Source organism: Microchirus variegatus (genome assembly GCF_963457635.1).
Source record: "Microchirus variegatus genome assembly, chromosome: 3".
Taxonomy (NCBI): Eukaryota; Metazoa; Chordata; class Actinopteri; order Pleuronectiformes; family Soleidae; genus Microchirus; species Microchirus variegatus.
In genome coordinates this window covers 31045156-31060754 of record NC_139804.1, presented here as the reverse complement: position 1 = coordinate 31060754, position 15599 = coordinate 31045156, and the positions used below count along the sequence as shown (strand labels likewise).

At 40.8% G+C, this 15599-nt stretch overlaps 3 protein-coding genes across 3 annotated transcripts; 2 read left to right on the top strand and 1 right to left on the bottom strand.

Moving 5' to 3' along the window:
* LOC310925369 (protein FAM98B) lies at positions 1-3279 on the top strand. Its single transcript, XM_083887313.1, has 8 exons — positions 1-126; positions 957-1063; positions 1530-1655; positions 1829-2103; positions 2189-2269; positions 2345-2461; positions 2698-2844; positions 2924-3279. Exons 1-8 carry the CDS (start codon positions 83-85, stop codon positions 3086-3088), a joined length of 1062 nt encoding a protein of 353 aa, XP_083743439.1. The 5' UTR covers positions 1-82; the 3' UTR covers positions 3089-3279.
* Positions 3280-4933: 1654 nt separating this feature from the next.
* On the bottom strand, positions 4934-10141 carry LOC310925216 (NLR family CARD domain-containing protein 3-like). Its single transcript, XM_083887098.1, has 6 exons — positions 10007-10141; positions 9587-9789; positions 7447-9235; positions 6707-6880; positions 6279-6452; positions 4934-5027 (listed from the first exon to the last, which is right to left on the bottom strand). The coding sequence occupies exons 1-6, from the start codon at positions 10138-10140 to the stop codon at positions 5018-5020; spliced, it is 2484 nt and encodes an 827-aa protein (XP_083743224.1). The 5' UTR covers position 10141; the 3' UTR covers positions 4934-5017.
* A 1577-nt stretch (positions 10142-11718) lies between these two features.
* chchd2 (coiled-coil-helix-coiled-coil-helix domain containing 2) lies at positions 11719-15448 on the top strand. Its single transcript, XM_083886502.1, has 4 exons — positions 11719-11886; positions 12695-12950; positions 14379-14568; positions 15090-15448. The coding sequence occupies exons 1-4, from the start codon at positions 11837-11839 to the stop codon at positions 15095-15097; spliced, it is 504 nt and encodes a 167-aa protein (XP_083742628.1). The 5' UTR covers positions 11719-11836; the 3' UTR covers positions 15098-15448.
* Positions 15449-15599: the final 151 nt, after the last annotated feature.

The window sequence follows — 15599 nt, the reverse complement described above, 5'->3', positions numbered from 1 at the left end:
TTTGTAAACACGCCTGAACGTTGAGTCGAGGAACTTGTCCGCGTGAACGGGCGTTAAAGTGTTGTTTACCACTGAAGTGACAATGGAAAGGAGCGCAGTGACAGTTTCCGCCATTAAAGCTTTAGGGTGAGTATCGTGTAACTGCTGTGTCGTCACCAGGACAGTTCACGCGCACCTTGTCCGCGTTACTTCCTGTGATGTTTACGCCGTTTTGACATTTCCTTGCTCGTCTGTGAAAATAAAACAGATGTGAGTAATTAATGTCCTCCTTGTCAAAGCGGAACATTCAGTGACATCCTTCTGTCCACTGTTGTCATTTCACACACGCACAACTTAATCCTTCCTCTATATATATATGTATATGTATATATATGTATATGTATATATATATATATATATATATATATATATATATGTATGTGTATATATATATATATATATATATGTAGCTTTTGACTTAACTTTTAAAGGCTTTTCTGTCTCTTGTTGCTTCACTTCCTTGTTGATTCCCGTGTAATATAAAGGAGAGGAAAATGGAGTCATGCGACACAACTGATAAAACTGATACAGGATAACGTATTTCTGTCACATGTATCTCAGCCAATATTTGTTTATATTTTTCTAGTCATGCTTAATGGTTTGACAAATACAACTGAGTAGGGGTGGGAGTCACGATACGATACTCGATACATGCTCCACGATGCCAATTATATCGCGATACAACGATTCTGTGATCGTATCTGTCTAATTAAAGAAAACGATGTCAAACAAAAATGTAGAATAGATATATATTCAAAGCCTTATTTTTACCCACCCGTAAAATACTCTTAAAATAATTGACTTACAGACATCTGTAATACAAAGTCACCAGTTGTTACCAGATCATTTATTAGCTGCATTCTGTGACGTCACCAGCAGGACAGTACCCTCACCTGTCCATGCTCCTTCCTGCGCAGGTACCTGAGCAGGTCCTGTCTGACACGGTGTAAGTGTGAAGAGCTTCCCTGTCCACTGCTCAGCTGGCTGTGTGCAGAGCTGAGGAACACATGTCCAGAGCTGCAAGGTGAGACGTTTTGTTATTATATATTATATTATAATGTAAACCTCTGGTGAGGGTGGTACAATACATACATCTAATCAGATGTTACAGCTAATCAGGTAGCGGCTGCATTTCCAGTGAGAATATTTAATACATTATGGTCCATTTTTCAAAAAAGCACATTTGTTCATTATGAGATATTCACATGACTTGATTTTCTTACTATCCAAAAGAGGGGAGAAACTGTAGAACAAAGTAGAACCTTTCCTCAGAAAAGGCAATTGGGAATGCCGAGTACTCTCGTCATGTGTGTGTTTATTTTTCCTCTGTGTTTCCATCTAAATGTGTGTGTTGCTTTTTAGCTGTGCTCTCTGTTTATTTAGAATCAAACAACTACTCAACTCAGTTCATTTCAAACAGGAAAAAAGGAATGTTTTAATGTTGTTTGTTAGTAAAGTTTGAATACCACTTGACCTCTCCTTTTTACCAGACTCGGTTGGATCATGCAAAGTGTTGCTGGTAGGAGAGCTGAGAAATTTACTGTCAGACATGTGCTCTCCGCTCACTGATCTGACGTCAGAGGTGCTGGAACCATCCATCCTCAACAAAGTCACTGGTGAGACATAAGTAAGAGTCCAGTGGGTTCTGCTGTATAGTTGTGTGTTGAAGGGAAAACAGGTTATTGTAGTGCCCATGGATTTACACATCATTTTTTTCCAGTGTTGGTTGCAATGTCCTAAAAAAATATCTACATTATCTTTTTTTAATTATTTATATTTGATGCTCCAGAATTCCTTGTGTCAGAACTACAAGCAGCTCGCATAATTAAACAGAAGGAATCGCATCCTGAGGAGGACAAGACGACAACAAGCGAGGAGTTAGAAAAAGAGCAGCGAGTTGAAGACCACAGCCATAAACTCCCTGAACTTTGTGAGGAAGATGATGATGGATATGACGTTCCAGACAAAGAGAGAAGGAACGCTGAGATGCAGGCAGAGTGGATATTACTGTTGCATGCTCTCGACATGGACACGTCCGCTAAATGTGAGGATGTGTTGAATGAGGTAATGCTGAGAGAAGAGACTGAACTGGCATGATTACACAGACACTTATCAACGAAATGTCTAACGGTACAGTATTTAAATGCAGGTGGAGTCGAGGATTGCACGTCTACCATGTGAAGGCATGATGGAGCCTCTTCTTAACACCAGCCTGAGCGCCGCACAGTGGGTATGTTGACTTGCCACAGTTCACTAAACTTAAAATGTCACTCTAAAATCAGCATTTCTTCCCGTTGCTCCTCAGGTTCAAGTCAGAAAGATCAATAAACTCTTGTCAAAGGACTATCAGTGTCGGTGGCAAATGATGGTCAAGCGCTTTCAAGTTACACTCGAGTCATTTGCATGGGGAGAAAAACAAAAGGTAGGCGTGTTAAATCACTGCAGCACTTACTCATTTTAGTAACAGTTAATGTTTAGTAACAGTTAATGTTTTATTTTTGTGTCATTTTAAGCCATTGTGAAACAGTTTTTTTTTTCTTCTGCGCATTATTTTCAGCGCAAAAAAGATGATTTCCTTCTTTATTCTAGCTATATATAATCATAATTGTATTGTAAAGCATTCCTGTGCTTCATGATAAACTAAACTTTACTTTACAGGAGCGTAGGGAAGTGCTCGCCTCAGTGCCACAGCTCTCGACCCTCTCTGGCCCTTCCCGAGTGTCTCTGCCTCTTCTGCTGGCTGCCAGACAGGATCAGTCCTTCATCACGCCAATCAAGGCCGGAACAAGCACATCTGTGTACAAGGTACGAGCGAGAACAGTTGTGATCCATGCCTGAACCTGCTCACAATGCAGGTTTCTAAGTTTTCTTTTGGTCTCGCTAGATTCGGATGGGCAGTGTGCCCGACAGAGGAGGACGACCAGGAGAAATCGAGCCACCTATGCCGGCGTGGGAAGGACGAAGAGCAAAGGGTCACCATTCAGGTCGAGGAGGTGGACAGCATCAGCGACATAAATTTCCCAATAAGAGGAAAGGGAAAAAAGAGTAGTATGAATTTCTCTTGGGCTTTATATAGAAATAAGTGATAATTAAACATTTTCCTTAATTGGCCATTGAATGCCACGTACAATTTAATTTGATATAGTTATAAATGCGAGTACAGTTTTTGTAAAATAGTTCACAGACACATCTGACTGAACACCTCAAAGATTGAGGTGGCTGTCATGTACTGTGGCTGACTCAAAACTGTAAGGATTGTTTTGTTTATCAAAAGATTAAAAAAAAATAAAGCTTAATTTTGTTTGGCATGCTGATTTTGTGCATTTATGATAAAGTTTTGTTTATTCAAGAAGGCACCCACTAAACACAAATGAATTGTAATTTAGAAATGTAATTACATGGAATATGTCATTTGTTGGGAATGTGGTGTCAGCATCTCTAATTACTGTCTTTCAGGTTTCTTCATAGTTGATATCAGATGGAAAGAGTACTGAAATATTCTACTCTGGTAAAAGTACCACCATTTTGATATAGTTTTATCTACCTGTGTGGTTGTCTCTTAGTTTGGACAACAAAATGGTGACATTGATCTAGTGGCATCCTCCTCCGTCTCCACCCAGGGATAGGTGCACGATCACGGCTTGTTCAAAGTCCGATCTATCGCTCTTGACTACCACGGTCTCATTTAGGGACCATCAACAAATTACCGTTTGAATGCCAATATTAATTTTTTTAATAATTAAAAAAAATATGTGAAGTATTAAAATGGAATAAAAGGAAGTGTGTCCTGACTAGGCAGTCTAGTACTATGTTCCTGTACTGATTTGGAGTCTAGGTCACATGACCTGCAAGCTATTGAGCTAAAATGCTAATATTTACATATTATATTTATGAAGGGCTCGCATTAATAGCTGAGATATACGTAAATATGCCATTTCTATTCACGAGAGGGAGTTAATCTGGTTAATACTGCTAGTGAACATCCGTCATGGCGGTCATTTAATATAAACAAGGGTACAAGGGTCTTGTAAAATGACAAAATGACACAGAAAAAGAAGACTCTTCACACTGGTGTTGTGTGGGTGGACACATTTATATATACACCTGCAAAACAGCACAATTAAAAAAGGCAACTCTGCCCTCGGTGACAGAAAAAGAGCTTGTTCAGTGACTTTATAACTTTAAAACCTTTATCTCTCATGAAGGTGAAAGTGAGTCATCTCTTAATTATGATTTTATAAGCTCTGGAAAATCACATGTGGAGGATAAATGTAGAATAGAACAGTAAAATAAAACAAATCACATTTGGGAAAACCGTTCACTCCCTGCACCAAAGCCCAAAGAGAAAATCATTGATTGAACGCTACGGCAAACAACAGGACGCTGATCCACTGCTGCTTCCGTGAGAACGTTCATATGTGTTCATATTTGTTTTATATGTTCGGAATTCTCTGTTTGGATTCACCACAGTGACACAAAGTGACCACACGAGGCAGCAGACAGGCAGCAGCTCCTGTGTGCCTGCGAGCTAAAAACGCTACTTTTCTCTATGGGCTTTGATGCGGGAGGAGTTTCCTGTCGGAAAAGTCTGTCTTAAGATATCATAGACTTTAGTTGGCTAAGTTTTTAGTTAGGGACTGTTTGTTGTCAGCACGGGTGCAGGTTTTATGCTAGTTTTTGGCACAGGTGATTCAGTGACTCATTAACTCCCCTCAAAACACCTGAACTACTCTTTTGTTTACCCTTAAAACACATACAATGTATGTGATGATCTGATTTGAACAGATTATCTGGCCAAATTATGCAGTCGTGTGAGGGATTAACAGACGTGGTTTTTAACGCAAGTATTGAACATGTTTGATATTTACGATATCTACGGGGGGAATCTCCTTCCTGACTCCTGGATGAATCCAGATGATGTTTGTCCCTGATCTGCTGAAGCTGCGTCACAGAGCAGGACTCGGGATGAAGATCATCTTCACTTCCATCTGTTGAGAGAAGACGACAGAGGAGAAGAGTCAGAGTCACAGCAGAGACTTCAGTCCAGGTCAAAGCTGCTTCATGTTCATCACTTTACTTTACATTCACTCATTGTTGACATGATGTCATCATAAAGTAACTGTGAGGAAAAGAATGTCTGTATTTTGGTGTGAGCGGCGCCCTCTGCCTTCAGACCAGCATCAGTTCTTCTGTAGGATTAGAGTCAGGCGTTTGATTCACCAATAAGACTGAACAGGTAGAGGATGAGCAAAAGCTAGAGTCTGTCACTTAGGTGAGGTTGTGGAAGACGTTTTCATGTCACAGGTCAAACACTATGTTGAGACTGAGATGAGCAACAAGACACAAGGTCGTTCAGCGACATCAGCAAAGTCTCTGCCAGGCAAAGACTTCACAGCAGACTGAGGTTTCAACATCTTTATGTTATGATCAAGTGTATTTTGTGTTTTCTCTCCCTTGATTTCTACAGGTGGTGAAGGAGAGCCTGATTGGTCGACCACACTTTAAGTCACTATATCTCATTGAAAAATGCATCAGGCTGAACTCAACCTGAATGAGCAATCTCTACCATTGTGTCTGTGAGCAGTATACCTTTACAGCATTCCTTCAAACAGCAAGTGACGCAACGCAAATTCACTCGTCCTCTGATGACGCATATCGCCGCGACTTTGGAAGGTAAGACTATTTTGTTGACATATTATCGTTTCAGAGTTGAAATGCAGAATTAAATGCAGAATTATGTAACGTAATTCAACAAAAATAAGTCTTATAAGAGTAAAAAATACATAAATATTTATTGTCATTATTGTTATCATAAGTGAATAAAACAAACTATTTTTCTTGGTGCATACCTTAAAGGGTTAAAAGGACTGCTGGAGATGGCCCTCACTCTCACCTCCCACCTCCCTGCAGCTTGTCACCTTTTGTTACACGTGTTTTTGGCCTAGAGATTTTCTAGTTTTGCACTTAATTTTGTTTTTTTTGTGTCGTACATGTCGTGGCCCTCGGGTCAGGGTCATAACATTTGGAAGAAGCACAAAGACACGGGCAACGTTGACCATCGTGGACTGGAAAACCACTTCACCACAGTTTCACTGTTGTCTCTCTGTGTCTCTGTGTCCAATCATGAAGCCTGTCTCTACTCTGCTCTCACAGCTTCACTGAGGAAACACTGGATCTTTGCTCTGACTGTGATAAGTACAACACTGATCAAAGTGGACACTGACTCTAACTCTACTGACCTCACAGTCTCCAGTCTGTAGTCTGAACTCTGCACAAGATCACACAGAGGCTTCACTGCTGAATCCTGCAGCTTGTTGTTGCTCAGGTCCAGTTCTCTCAGGTGGGAGGAGTGTGACTTCAGAGCTGAGACCAGAGTAGAACAGCTGATCTCTGACAAACTGCAGCCACTCAACCTGAATAAAAAATAAAAGATGAGACTTTAGACAATGACTGTGTGTGTGTGTTTCATTCATTCATCAGTGTTAAAGAATTAAATAAAATTCTGAAAATGCACGGCGGACATTCAAAATTAGATATCGTAAAAAAAAAAAATGAATCTGATGGCAAATATCGTGATAATGTCAATTATCTAAAGACTAGTTTAATGTTAATGAAATGAAAGTTTAAAAAAAACAACAACAACAGCAGCTTCAGTCAGTGAACTCACCACAGAGTCTCCAGTCTACAATGTGGACTCTCTAGTCCAGAACACAGCAGCTTCACTCCTGCATCCTTCAGACCATTCCAGCTCAGGTCCAGTTCTCTCAGGTGGGAGGGGTTGGACTTCAGAGCTGAGGCTAGTGAAAAACAGCTGATCGCTGACAATCTGCAGTCCCTCAACCTGAATAAAGAATAAAAGATGAGAAGTTGCTGCTTGAAAGCAGTCAGTGTTTGATGGTGTGTTCAGAGCTGAGACCACGACTTCACACTGAGTCTCTGAGAGTTCACAATAATCCAGTCTGTGATTGTAGAAAAATATATTTAGGTTATTAACATAACCCCTGTTCTCTGAGTAATATGACGTCATTCCAGATAAACACCTCTTCTCACTCGCACCAGCAAGAAGGGTTGTCTGGTGAGACATCTCACTCATAGTGCTCAGAGAACCGGGGTTATGTTGATAACCTAAAGTTCTCTTTCATAATATTATATACCCATGTTGGAGTCCAATCAGGTTTAGGTGGAACCAAAAAGAATCAAAGTCACATGAAGAGAAAGTTAACAATGAACCATTAACAGCAAAAGACATAATAAAGACGTTCAAAGCAAGAATCACAAGCAGCTGATAAATGTGCGTCATTTAAAATATGAAAAACAACACAGCTGACTCACAAAGTGAGAAGAATTAGAAGAATATTTGATCAACCATCACTGATTGATGATGTTATTGATCATGTCTGAACTTACTTGGCCTTCCTGCAGTTCCTCACAGCTGGAATCAGTCTGAGTTTTCCCTGGTCTGATGTCCTGTACTTGTCCAGGTTCAACTCATCCAGAACCTCCTCAGACATCTGCAGCATGTAGGCAAGAGCCGAGCAGTGGATCTCCGAGAGTTCCTGTCCTCTGTCCTCTGACTTCATGAACTCTTGGATCTCCTGATGCACTGAATGGTCGTTCATCTCTGTCAGACAGTGGAAGATGTTGATGCTTCTGTCAGGTGAGATGTTGTACGTGTTCATCTCCTTCAGGTTCTTGATGACTCTCTCACTCTTGATGATTTCTGGACTGTTCAGAGTATGACCCAGCAGACCTCCTAAGAGTCTCTGGTTGGACTCCAAATACAGTCCATGAAGGAAGCGGACAAACAGGTCCAGGTGACCATTTTTGCTTTGAAGTGATTTCTTCATGGCTGCATCCAGAGAAGCGTTATCATCATCATCATCTTCTTGTCTGAAGAAGTCTTGCAGTACCTCTGTATTCATGTAGGTGAAACAGTGGAACATGTAGACTGCAGCCAAAAACTCCTGAACACTCAGATGAACAAAGCAGTAGACTGTTTTCTGGAAGATCACACTCTCTCTTCTGAAGATCTCTGTACAAACGCCTGAGTAAACCGAGGCCTCTGTCACACTGAGACCACACCGGTCCAGGTCTTCTTGGTAGAACATGATGTCTCCTTTCTGCAGATGTTCAAAGGCCAGCCTCCCCAGCTTCAGAAGAACGTCACTGTTGGCCTCCATCAGCTCCTGTGGACTCGTCTCTCGTCCTTTCTCGTACTTGTTCTTCTTCCTCTTTGTCTGAACCACCAGGAAGTGTGAGTACAGGTCTGTCAGGGTCTTGGGCAGCTCTCCTCTCTGCTCTGTGGTCAACATGTGCTCCAGAACTGTAGCACTGATCCAGCAGAAGACAGGGATTTGACACATGATTTGGAGGCTCCTGGACGTCTTGATGTGTGAGATGATTCTTCTGGACAGATCTTCAGTTCTGCATCTCTTCCTGAAGTACTCGTCCTTCTGGTCCTCAGTGAAGCCTCGTACTTCTGTTAGCCTGTCAACACATGTAGGAGGGATCTGATTGGCCGCTGCAGGTCGAGAAGTTATCCAGATGAGAGCCGAGGAAAGCAGATTCCCCTGGATGAGGTTGGACAGCAGCACGTTGACTGATGACCTGTGTGTGACGTCAGAAACCAGCGTCCTGTTGTTGAAGTTCAGTGAGAGTCTGCTTTCATCCAGGCCGTCAAAGATGAACAAAAGTTTACAGACATCGAGCTTCTCTGCGCTGACCTTCTCTAATGTTGGATGGAAAACATGGAGCAGCGTGAGAAGACTGTGCTGCTGATCTTTGATCAGGTTCAGCTCCCTAAACGAAAGAAGAATGAGCAGATTCACATCCTGGTTTTCCAAACCCTCGGCCCAGTCCAGAGTGTACTTCTGCACCGAGAAGGTTTTTCCAACACCAGCGACGCCGTTGGTCAGTACCACTCTGATGCACCCCTGCTGGTCAGGTAAGACTTTAAAGATGTCGCAGCACTTGATGGGAGTGTCCTGGACGATTTCCTTCTTGGAGGTCATCTCCAGCTGCATCACCTCATGTTGAGTATTGACGTCTTCACTCTGTCCCTCTGTGATGTAGAGCTCAGTGAAGATCCTGTTCAGGAGGGTTCTACTTCCTCTTCCTTCAGTTCCTTCAGTCACATATTCAAATCTCCTCCTTAGACTGATCTTATGTTCATCTAGAACCTCCTGCAGATCAACATCTGCTGAAAGACATGAGACAAAGTCAGACTGAAGAAAGAATCTAAGCAGCTGAGGATTATTTTCCTGTGACATTGTTTTTTTATGTTCTCATGACTCATTCTAGGATAACTGTGATGGTTGAGAAGGAAAGAGAGTCATCTGCATACAAGAGAACAATAATGATAGAAAAGCAGGAAAATGAGTGGAAACCTTCATTTCTTCAACCTGCAAGAAGCAGCAGAGAGTTAAACTCCATAATCTTCATGATCGCATGAGTAACATTTTTAACTTTAAAAAATAAAAATTCTCCTATTTTTCCATTTCTGAATTCTGCTCGTGCTGATGGGAGCTGCTCTCCTTATGAGTCTTACTCTGTGGTCCATGTCCTGTCCTGGGTCTTTTCCCACACTGAGGACAGCAGGAGTCTCCTGGTGGATCACACTGGTCCCAGTATGAGGAGAGGCAGCGTCTGCAGAACCAGTGACCACAGCTGGTGGAGACTGGGTCCTTCAGGACATCCTGACACAGAGGACAGCAGGACGTCTGCTCGTCCACAGGAACAGCAAACTTGTCTCTGTGAAGACATTTCTTTATTACTAACATGTCAGGGACAGTTGGACATGTCTTTGTGAAGACACTTTTTTTTTAACTTCCTCTTGACATACAATATTTCTTGCTTTTATATGCACTTTTGCTTCCTCTTTTTTGTATGGTTTGAATAGAAATGTCTGTATATTGCAATTAATGCAGTCCAAAAACAAAGAATTATAAGAGAAAAAACTGTCTCTTACTTTGTCTCTGAGGTTCCAGGTCCATCATGGCTGAAGTTTACAATTCGTCCCATAGACTGGTCACTCTTCAAAGACAGACAGCTGGCTCCTGGAGACTCTGCTCTGCCCTTGTCTTCCTCCACACAATCGCTCATCTGCTGGACTTCAGTCATTCTGACTGAGAGAAAAAGACTGTGAGCTGACACTGACAGAGCTCATTTGAGCAAAAATAACTTAAATAACTAATTGTAAACCTAATATATAAAAAGCACTTTTTCTCTTTGTTGTTCTCGTTAGTTTGTGTAAATGAGCTCCTCACTTACTTCTCACTGCTCCACTGAAAGCATCATATGTAAAGCACTTTAAAGAGCAACCTCTAAAAACTCTGGAGTGGAATATCTTCTTCATGTTTCCCGTAGGACATCTGATGTGGATCTGTGTTCAGTCCAGTGACCAATCACATGAGAGGAAACTGGAATACAACAGGAGTTTTCTGTTAGAGGGCTGTTGCCTGCATTAAAGTCAGCTGAATGGAAGATAAAGTTTGTATGTGCTGATATCCAAAGATATCACAGACACATGAGCCTCTGACTTTATCACATACATCATATATCATCATTTATTATCATTATAATCACATCAACACTCACCTTTCTGTCTCTGTGCTGCGCAGTATGGCGACTGAAGCAAAGTCACAGAATAGTTTCACTTTCACTACTCCCCCCTCTTGACTTACAGGAAATGAAATGACCAGTAAGTGTAAAGTGCAGAATTTGATCTTTAGATGTGTTGCTTGATGCATCTTAGAATAATACTTACTTACACCAAACAGTTTATTTTGTCTGATTTGCGTGAAGTTTAACCTGCAGTTAAACCCTGAGCGATACAAACATCAACAATGTTAGCAAACAAAATAACGAACGTACACAAACAATGTGTACTACCGGTTAAACGAGCACAATCCGTGTATTTTAAAAACAGTTTATTGACAATTTATCAGGAGACGTGACGTGAAGATATCCCTTCCTCTCTTTGCTCAGTTTACGTATGACGCAAGTACGTTAGTGCGAGCCCCAAAATCCTCATTGAAAATGCATTGGAGAGTAAGTTTTCCAAAAAAAAAAATGTTTTAACATGAGAGTCAAAGGGAGAATGCTGGGGCGATTTTCCACGTCAATCACACCGCCCCTAAAGAGGTGGGACCATAAAACATGACTTGAATCTGACAATTCTGATTGGACAATAACAGATAATATGTCTAGAACACTGATAAAAGCAACACTAAACAAAAATATATATATATATAACGCACAAAGAAAAACTAGTAGTTATTTTTATGTGACAAAACAGAGTAACTATCCAAAAATAACAGTACAACTTTATCAATAAAGTGGCTTTAATTTACGAGCATTAGGATCAATTTCAATTCAATTCACATTTTGGTGTGCCCTTTTATTGACCAGACCAAAAGGAGTGTCTGTGTACTGGTCACGCATATTGACCACCACTCTGCCATGCGCCATGACTCTCGTGAGTTGAAATACTCAATCTGAGATGATAGTAAATAGGACTATATGACTATAGCTCCACTATATACATTATTATATAGCTACATGTCATCACAATGATATCATGTCATTGTTTTCATTTTTCTTCTCAGTATGTTGCTTTCGGACTTTATTTTGGAAACCGGAAATAGGTGTTGGTTGCGTCATACAGGAAGTTGCCCGGGAGATAAACGATGTAACACACAGAAAGTTCCGGATTTACCAAAGGTCGAATTAGCGTTACAGCAACTGAACGTTGTGTCTGTGGTTATTACTGAATATATACACTAAATAAATAGCAAACATGCCGAGAGGAAGCAGAAGCCGGACATCCAGGATGTCCCCTCCAGTCAGGTCAGTCCGTTTTTAACGTCATTTGCTGGGTAGTTGTGGCGTAATGAGGCGAGCATGCTAGTGACTTAATTTATGTTACGTTACCGCATGTTAACCTATACACAGGGACGAACAACGTCACCAAACCTGTAAATGTACGTGTTTAATTTGGCCTAACCGAGAATCATTCGTTTATGAAAAATAAAGGTCACAGTGTTCCACTGTTGGTGGCGTCACTGGTTAAATAATTTACACAATTTACAAATGAATTATCCCTCAAACTTGCTTGTAACTAGTAACGGTTGGGACTTGAATGTCCCACATAAACGTAGTTCATTGTATTTGGTATTTATTAAATGTTTTCTCGTTTAAAAAAGTGACCGCTCCATATAATAATTGTATAATTAATTACTGGATTACACCCGTTTTGCCTTCAGGTCTCAAAAGTCTTAGTCCACGTTTTTTAAACAAGTATTTTAATCACAAATTAACCACAGGAAATTTCATAACAATGACTTAAAGTGACCTCATGTGCCTCCTATTTATCCTCCTCATGAGGGTCATGGGGGCGCTGTTGTCAATCACAGCTGACATAGGGCGAAAAAACAAAAACAGACTCCAATCTGGCAGAAAGGTATCAGCACATCCACTGTCATAGTTATGTTGTGCTGTCACCACATCCATAGACTTTAATTTGTTTGAATCATCTATGAGTACTGAGGTCTCATTTTAATTGTTAAATGAAAAGAAATGCAGGTACTTTCTAGGTACTGACTGACTGACATTTGGAAGCAGCTGAAACTCTAAAAATGAAAATGTGTCTTTACAGCCGGGCACCATCACCACCACCTATGGCCCGGGCTGCACCACCTCCCTCCTACGCACCAGCTCCAATGCATGCTCCACCGTCAGCGGTGGGTGCTCCAGCTGCGGCACCCAGGCAGCCAGGAATGTTTGCGCAGATGGCAACCACAGCCGCTGGTGTGGCAGTCGGCTCTGCAGTTGGACACACCATCGGTCACGCCATGACTGGAGGCTTTGGTGGAGGACACTCGGAACCAGCCAAGCCTGATGTCACATACCAGGTAAACAAGCTGTGGTCATATGACTAGAATAGCATCAGGGCAGATTAGTCATGGTAGGTAGCTCAGTGGTAACAAACAAGCAGGTAGGTGTGTGTGTTTGAGGTTGCATCACATTTGATGCAATCCACTTGTCAGTTTATACAATCACATGTACTGAATAATGGAGTACAATGACATTTGAGCATAACTTCACCAGGTCATTTTGTTTTCAGTGAGACTGTATGAAGAGTTGGTGCTTCTTGATAAGTGATGGGTTATTTTTGCTTTGCCTTTCTGTTCACCACAGACTAATTTTCTGTAGAGGATGTCATTTTAGTTTTGTAGCAAATATATTTTCAAATAATCACCCATCTCAGCCATTCCCAAATCATGACTACCTAAAACTTAAATCACGACTCTGATCAACACATAAGACTAAGATCAATAACTTTGGGCTCCATTAAATATTTGAAAGGTTTATTGTCGCAACTAACTGCTCACTCTCAAAGTATATGATTATCCATCATCATAAATAACAATTTACTATTTATTAAAATGTATACATTAACTTTGAGTGAAAATACTGATATGTTAGGCCTGTATGTTGACTGGGATATTTACACATAAAATGTCATAATATTAAACCCAAAATCAACATGAAGAAGCCTTTTACAGACAGGAAATGTCACTTGAATGCTGACTCATGCCATTCACTTGCTTATCTTTCTATTGATAACGAGAGCGTGGCTACATTCTGGTGACAAATATGGTGACACCTGCTGAGAGAAGAAAACAACTCATAATTTAAATGCCATGGATTTGTTTTATACCTTATGCCCATATGCAGTACCACCACGACCCACTAGGGGGCACTGCTTCCAATTTGGGAATCGCTCAACCATTTGTAATAATCATTACTTGTGTTCAAACTTGATTTTATTTTATTTTTTAGACAGAATATTTAATATTTTATGTCATTGTAAAACATTCGTTTTTGGGTATACTTGATATTGTGTCTTACAAGTTGCATCAGCCTGTTCTTAAAGCTGCAGTGTGTAACTTTTAAATATAAATGAATGTCCATTACACTCAAAACATTGTAAAAGTTCACACAATGCAGTGTTTTGTGCGACATTGTGATATTTTACATCATTATGAGGGAAAGCTGGGGTATAACAGAAGTGAACTGGAGGCTCAGGAACCCCAGATCTCTAAAACACGAGTGAGACACTGAAACGGACGTTGACAAAGTGTGGTTGGAATCTGAAACTTATTTGGAGAAATCCACTTCACATCTAGATAGCCATCTGTAGATAAAGAAATAGAGAATCCATCAATAGAGAAAGAAAGGAGAAAATATGATGTTTTCAGAGTCTGGAAATTCCTCCATCAACAGGCTACACTGCAAAAAGTCTGAATAATCACAATGTGCGCCGTAATGTCTTTCAGGAACCGTACCAGCCGCAGCAGCAGCAACAGCAGCAGCCGTACATGTACCAACAGCAGGCTCCTCCTCAGCAGCAGCAGCAGGCCTGCTCCTACGAGCTAAAACAGTTCATAGAGTGTGCCCAAAACCAGAGCGACTTCAAGCTCTGCGAGGGATTCAGTGATGTACTCAAACAGTGCAAGTTTGCTAATGGTGAGTGTGACATCACTTCTATTATCTATCTCACTATCGGGCTTTTAGTGGAATGACTGTACAGTATCATGTGTCTTTAAGTTGCATCTGTTACATCATCAGTTACATCTGAAAACATAGTAAAACTAGTGCTGTGCAAAAGGTTAACGCATGACACATTTCCATGACGGCTGACTGGAAAAAGACGCGCATGACATCATGTTTACGTGCCGCGACACCGGAGTCCAGGCACCGTTTACCAGTTAGCTCCATTAGCTCCTTTTAGACCTATTAGCATGCCGACAGTCGAACTTGAGCGGCCTGTTTATTATACGAAAACAGCAGCGCTACAAATAACCAGCGTACCTGTGTACTGCGTATGTGTGCCTCTGTTTTAAAGTTTAGCTTTACTTTACAGACACCGTTGACGCGTTAACATTTGACAGCACTAATTAAAACGTGTTGTGCTTCACTTCTGTTCTCTAAATTATACTTGCTTTTTAATTGGACAAAACTTTAACAAACGTTTCTTGTCTCTGCAGGTTTGTAGTGAATTGGAGAGTGAACAGCAGTCACTGGAAATCTGCAATCAACAACCATCCTGGATAACTGAGGCTGTGATTCACAAATAAACTACAAACATGCTTTACTTTGACAGTTGATGATCGTCACACTGAAGTTGTAATCATAGTCTTATAAATAATGTTAATATGTGTTGAGTTGATATCATTTGTTATTTCTTTAGCGCTTTTGACTTCCAATTTCCTCCTGTTCTGAACTGCATTACGAGTAGCTCATCATCAACTTGTGAATTACCCAGTCTCTCTTCTGGCTTAAAGTCTGCAGTTTTATTGTAACATTCTTGCAGTTTTAAAATAATAATAAAGCACTTGGCTCATGACTGACTACACTGTGTTCTTTCACCTCTTGCCAAGACCCGCACATTGTCACACTGGACTCTTCAAGAAACATTTCTATTTTTACCTCTTGTGTCTTTAATTAGACTTTGAGTGCTGCTGCTGATCAGGAAGAGCACCTGTCATGTCACTCTG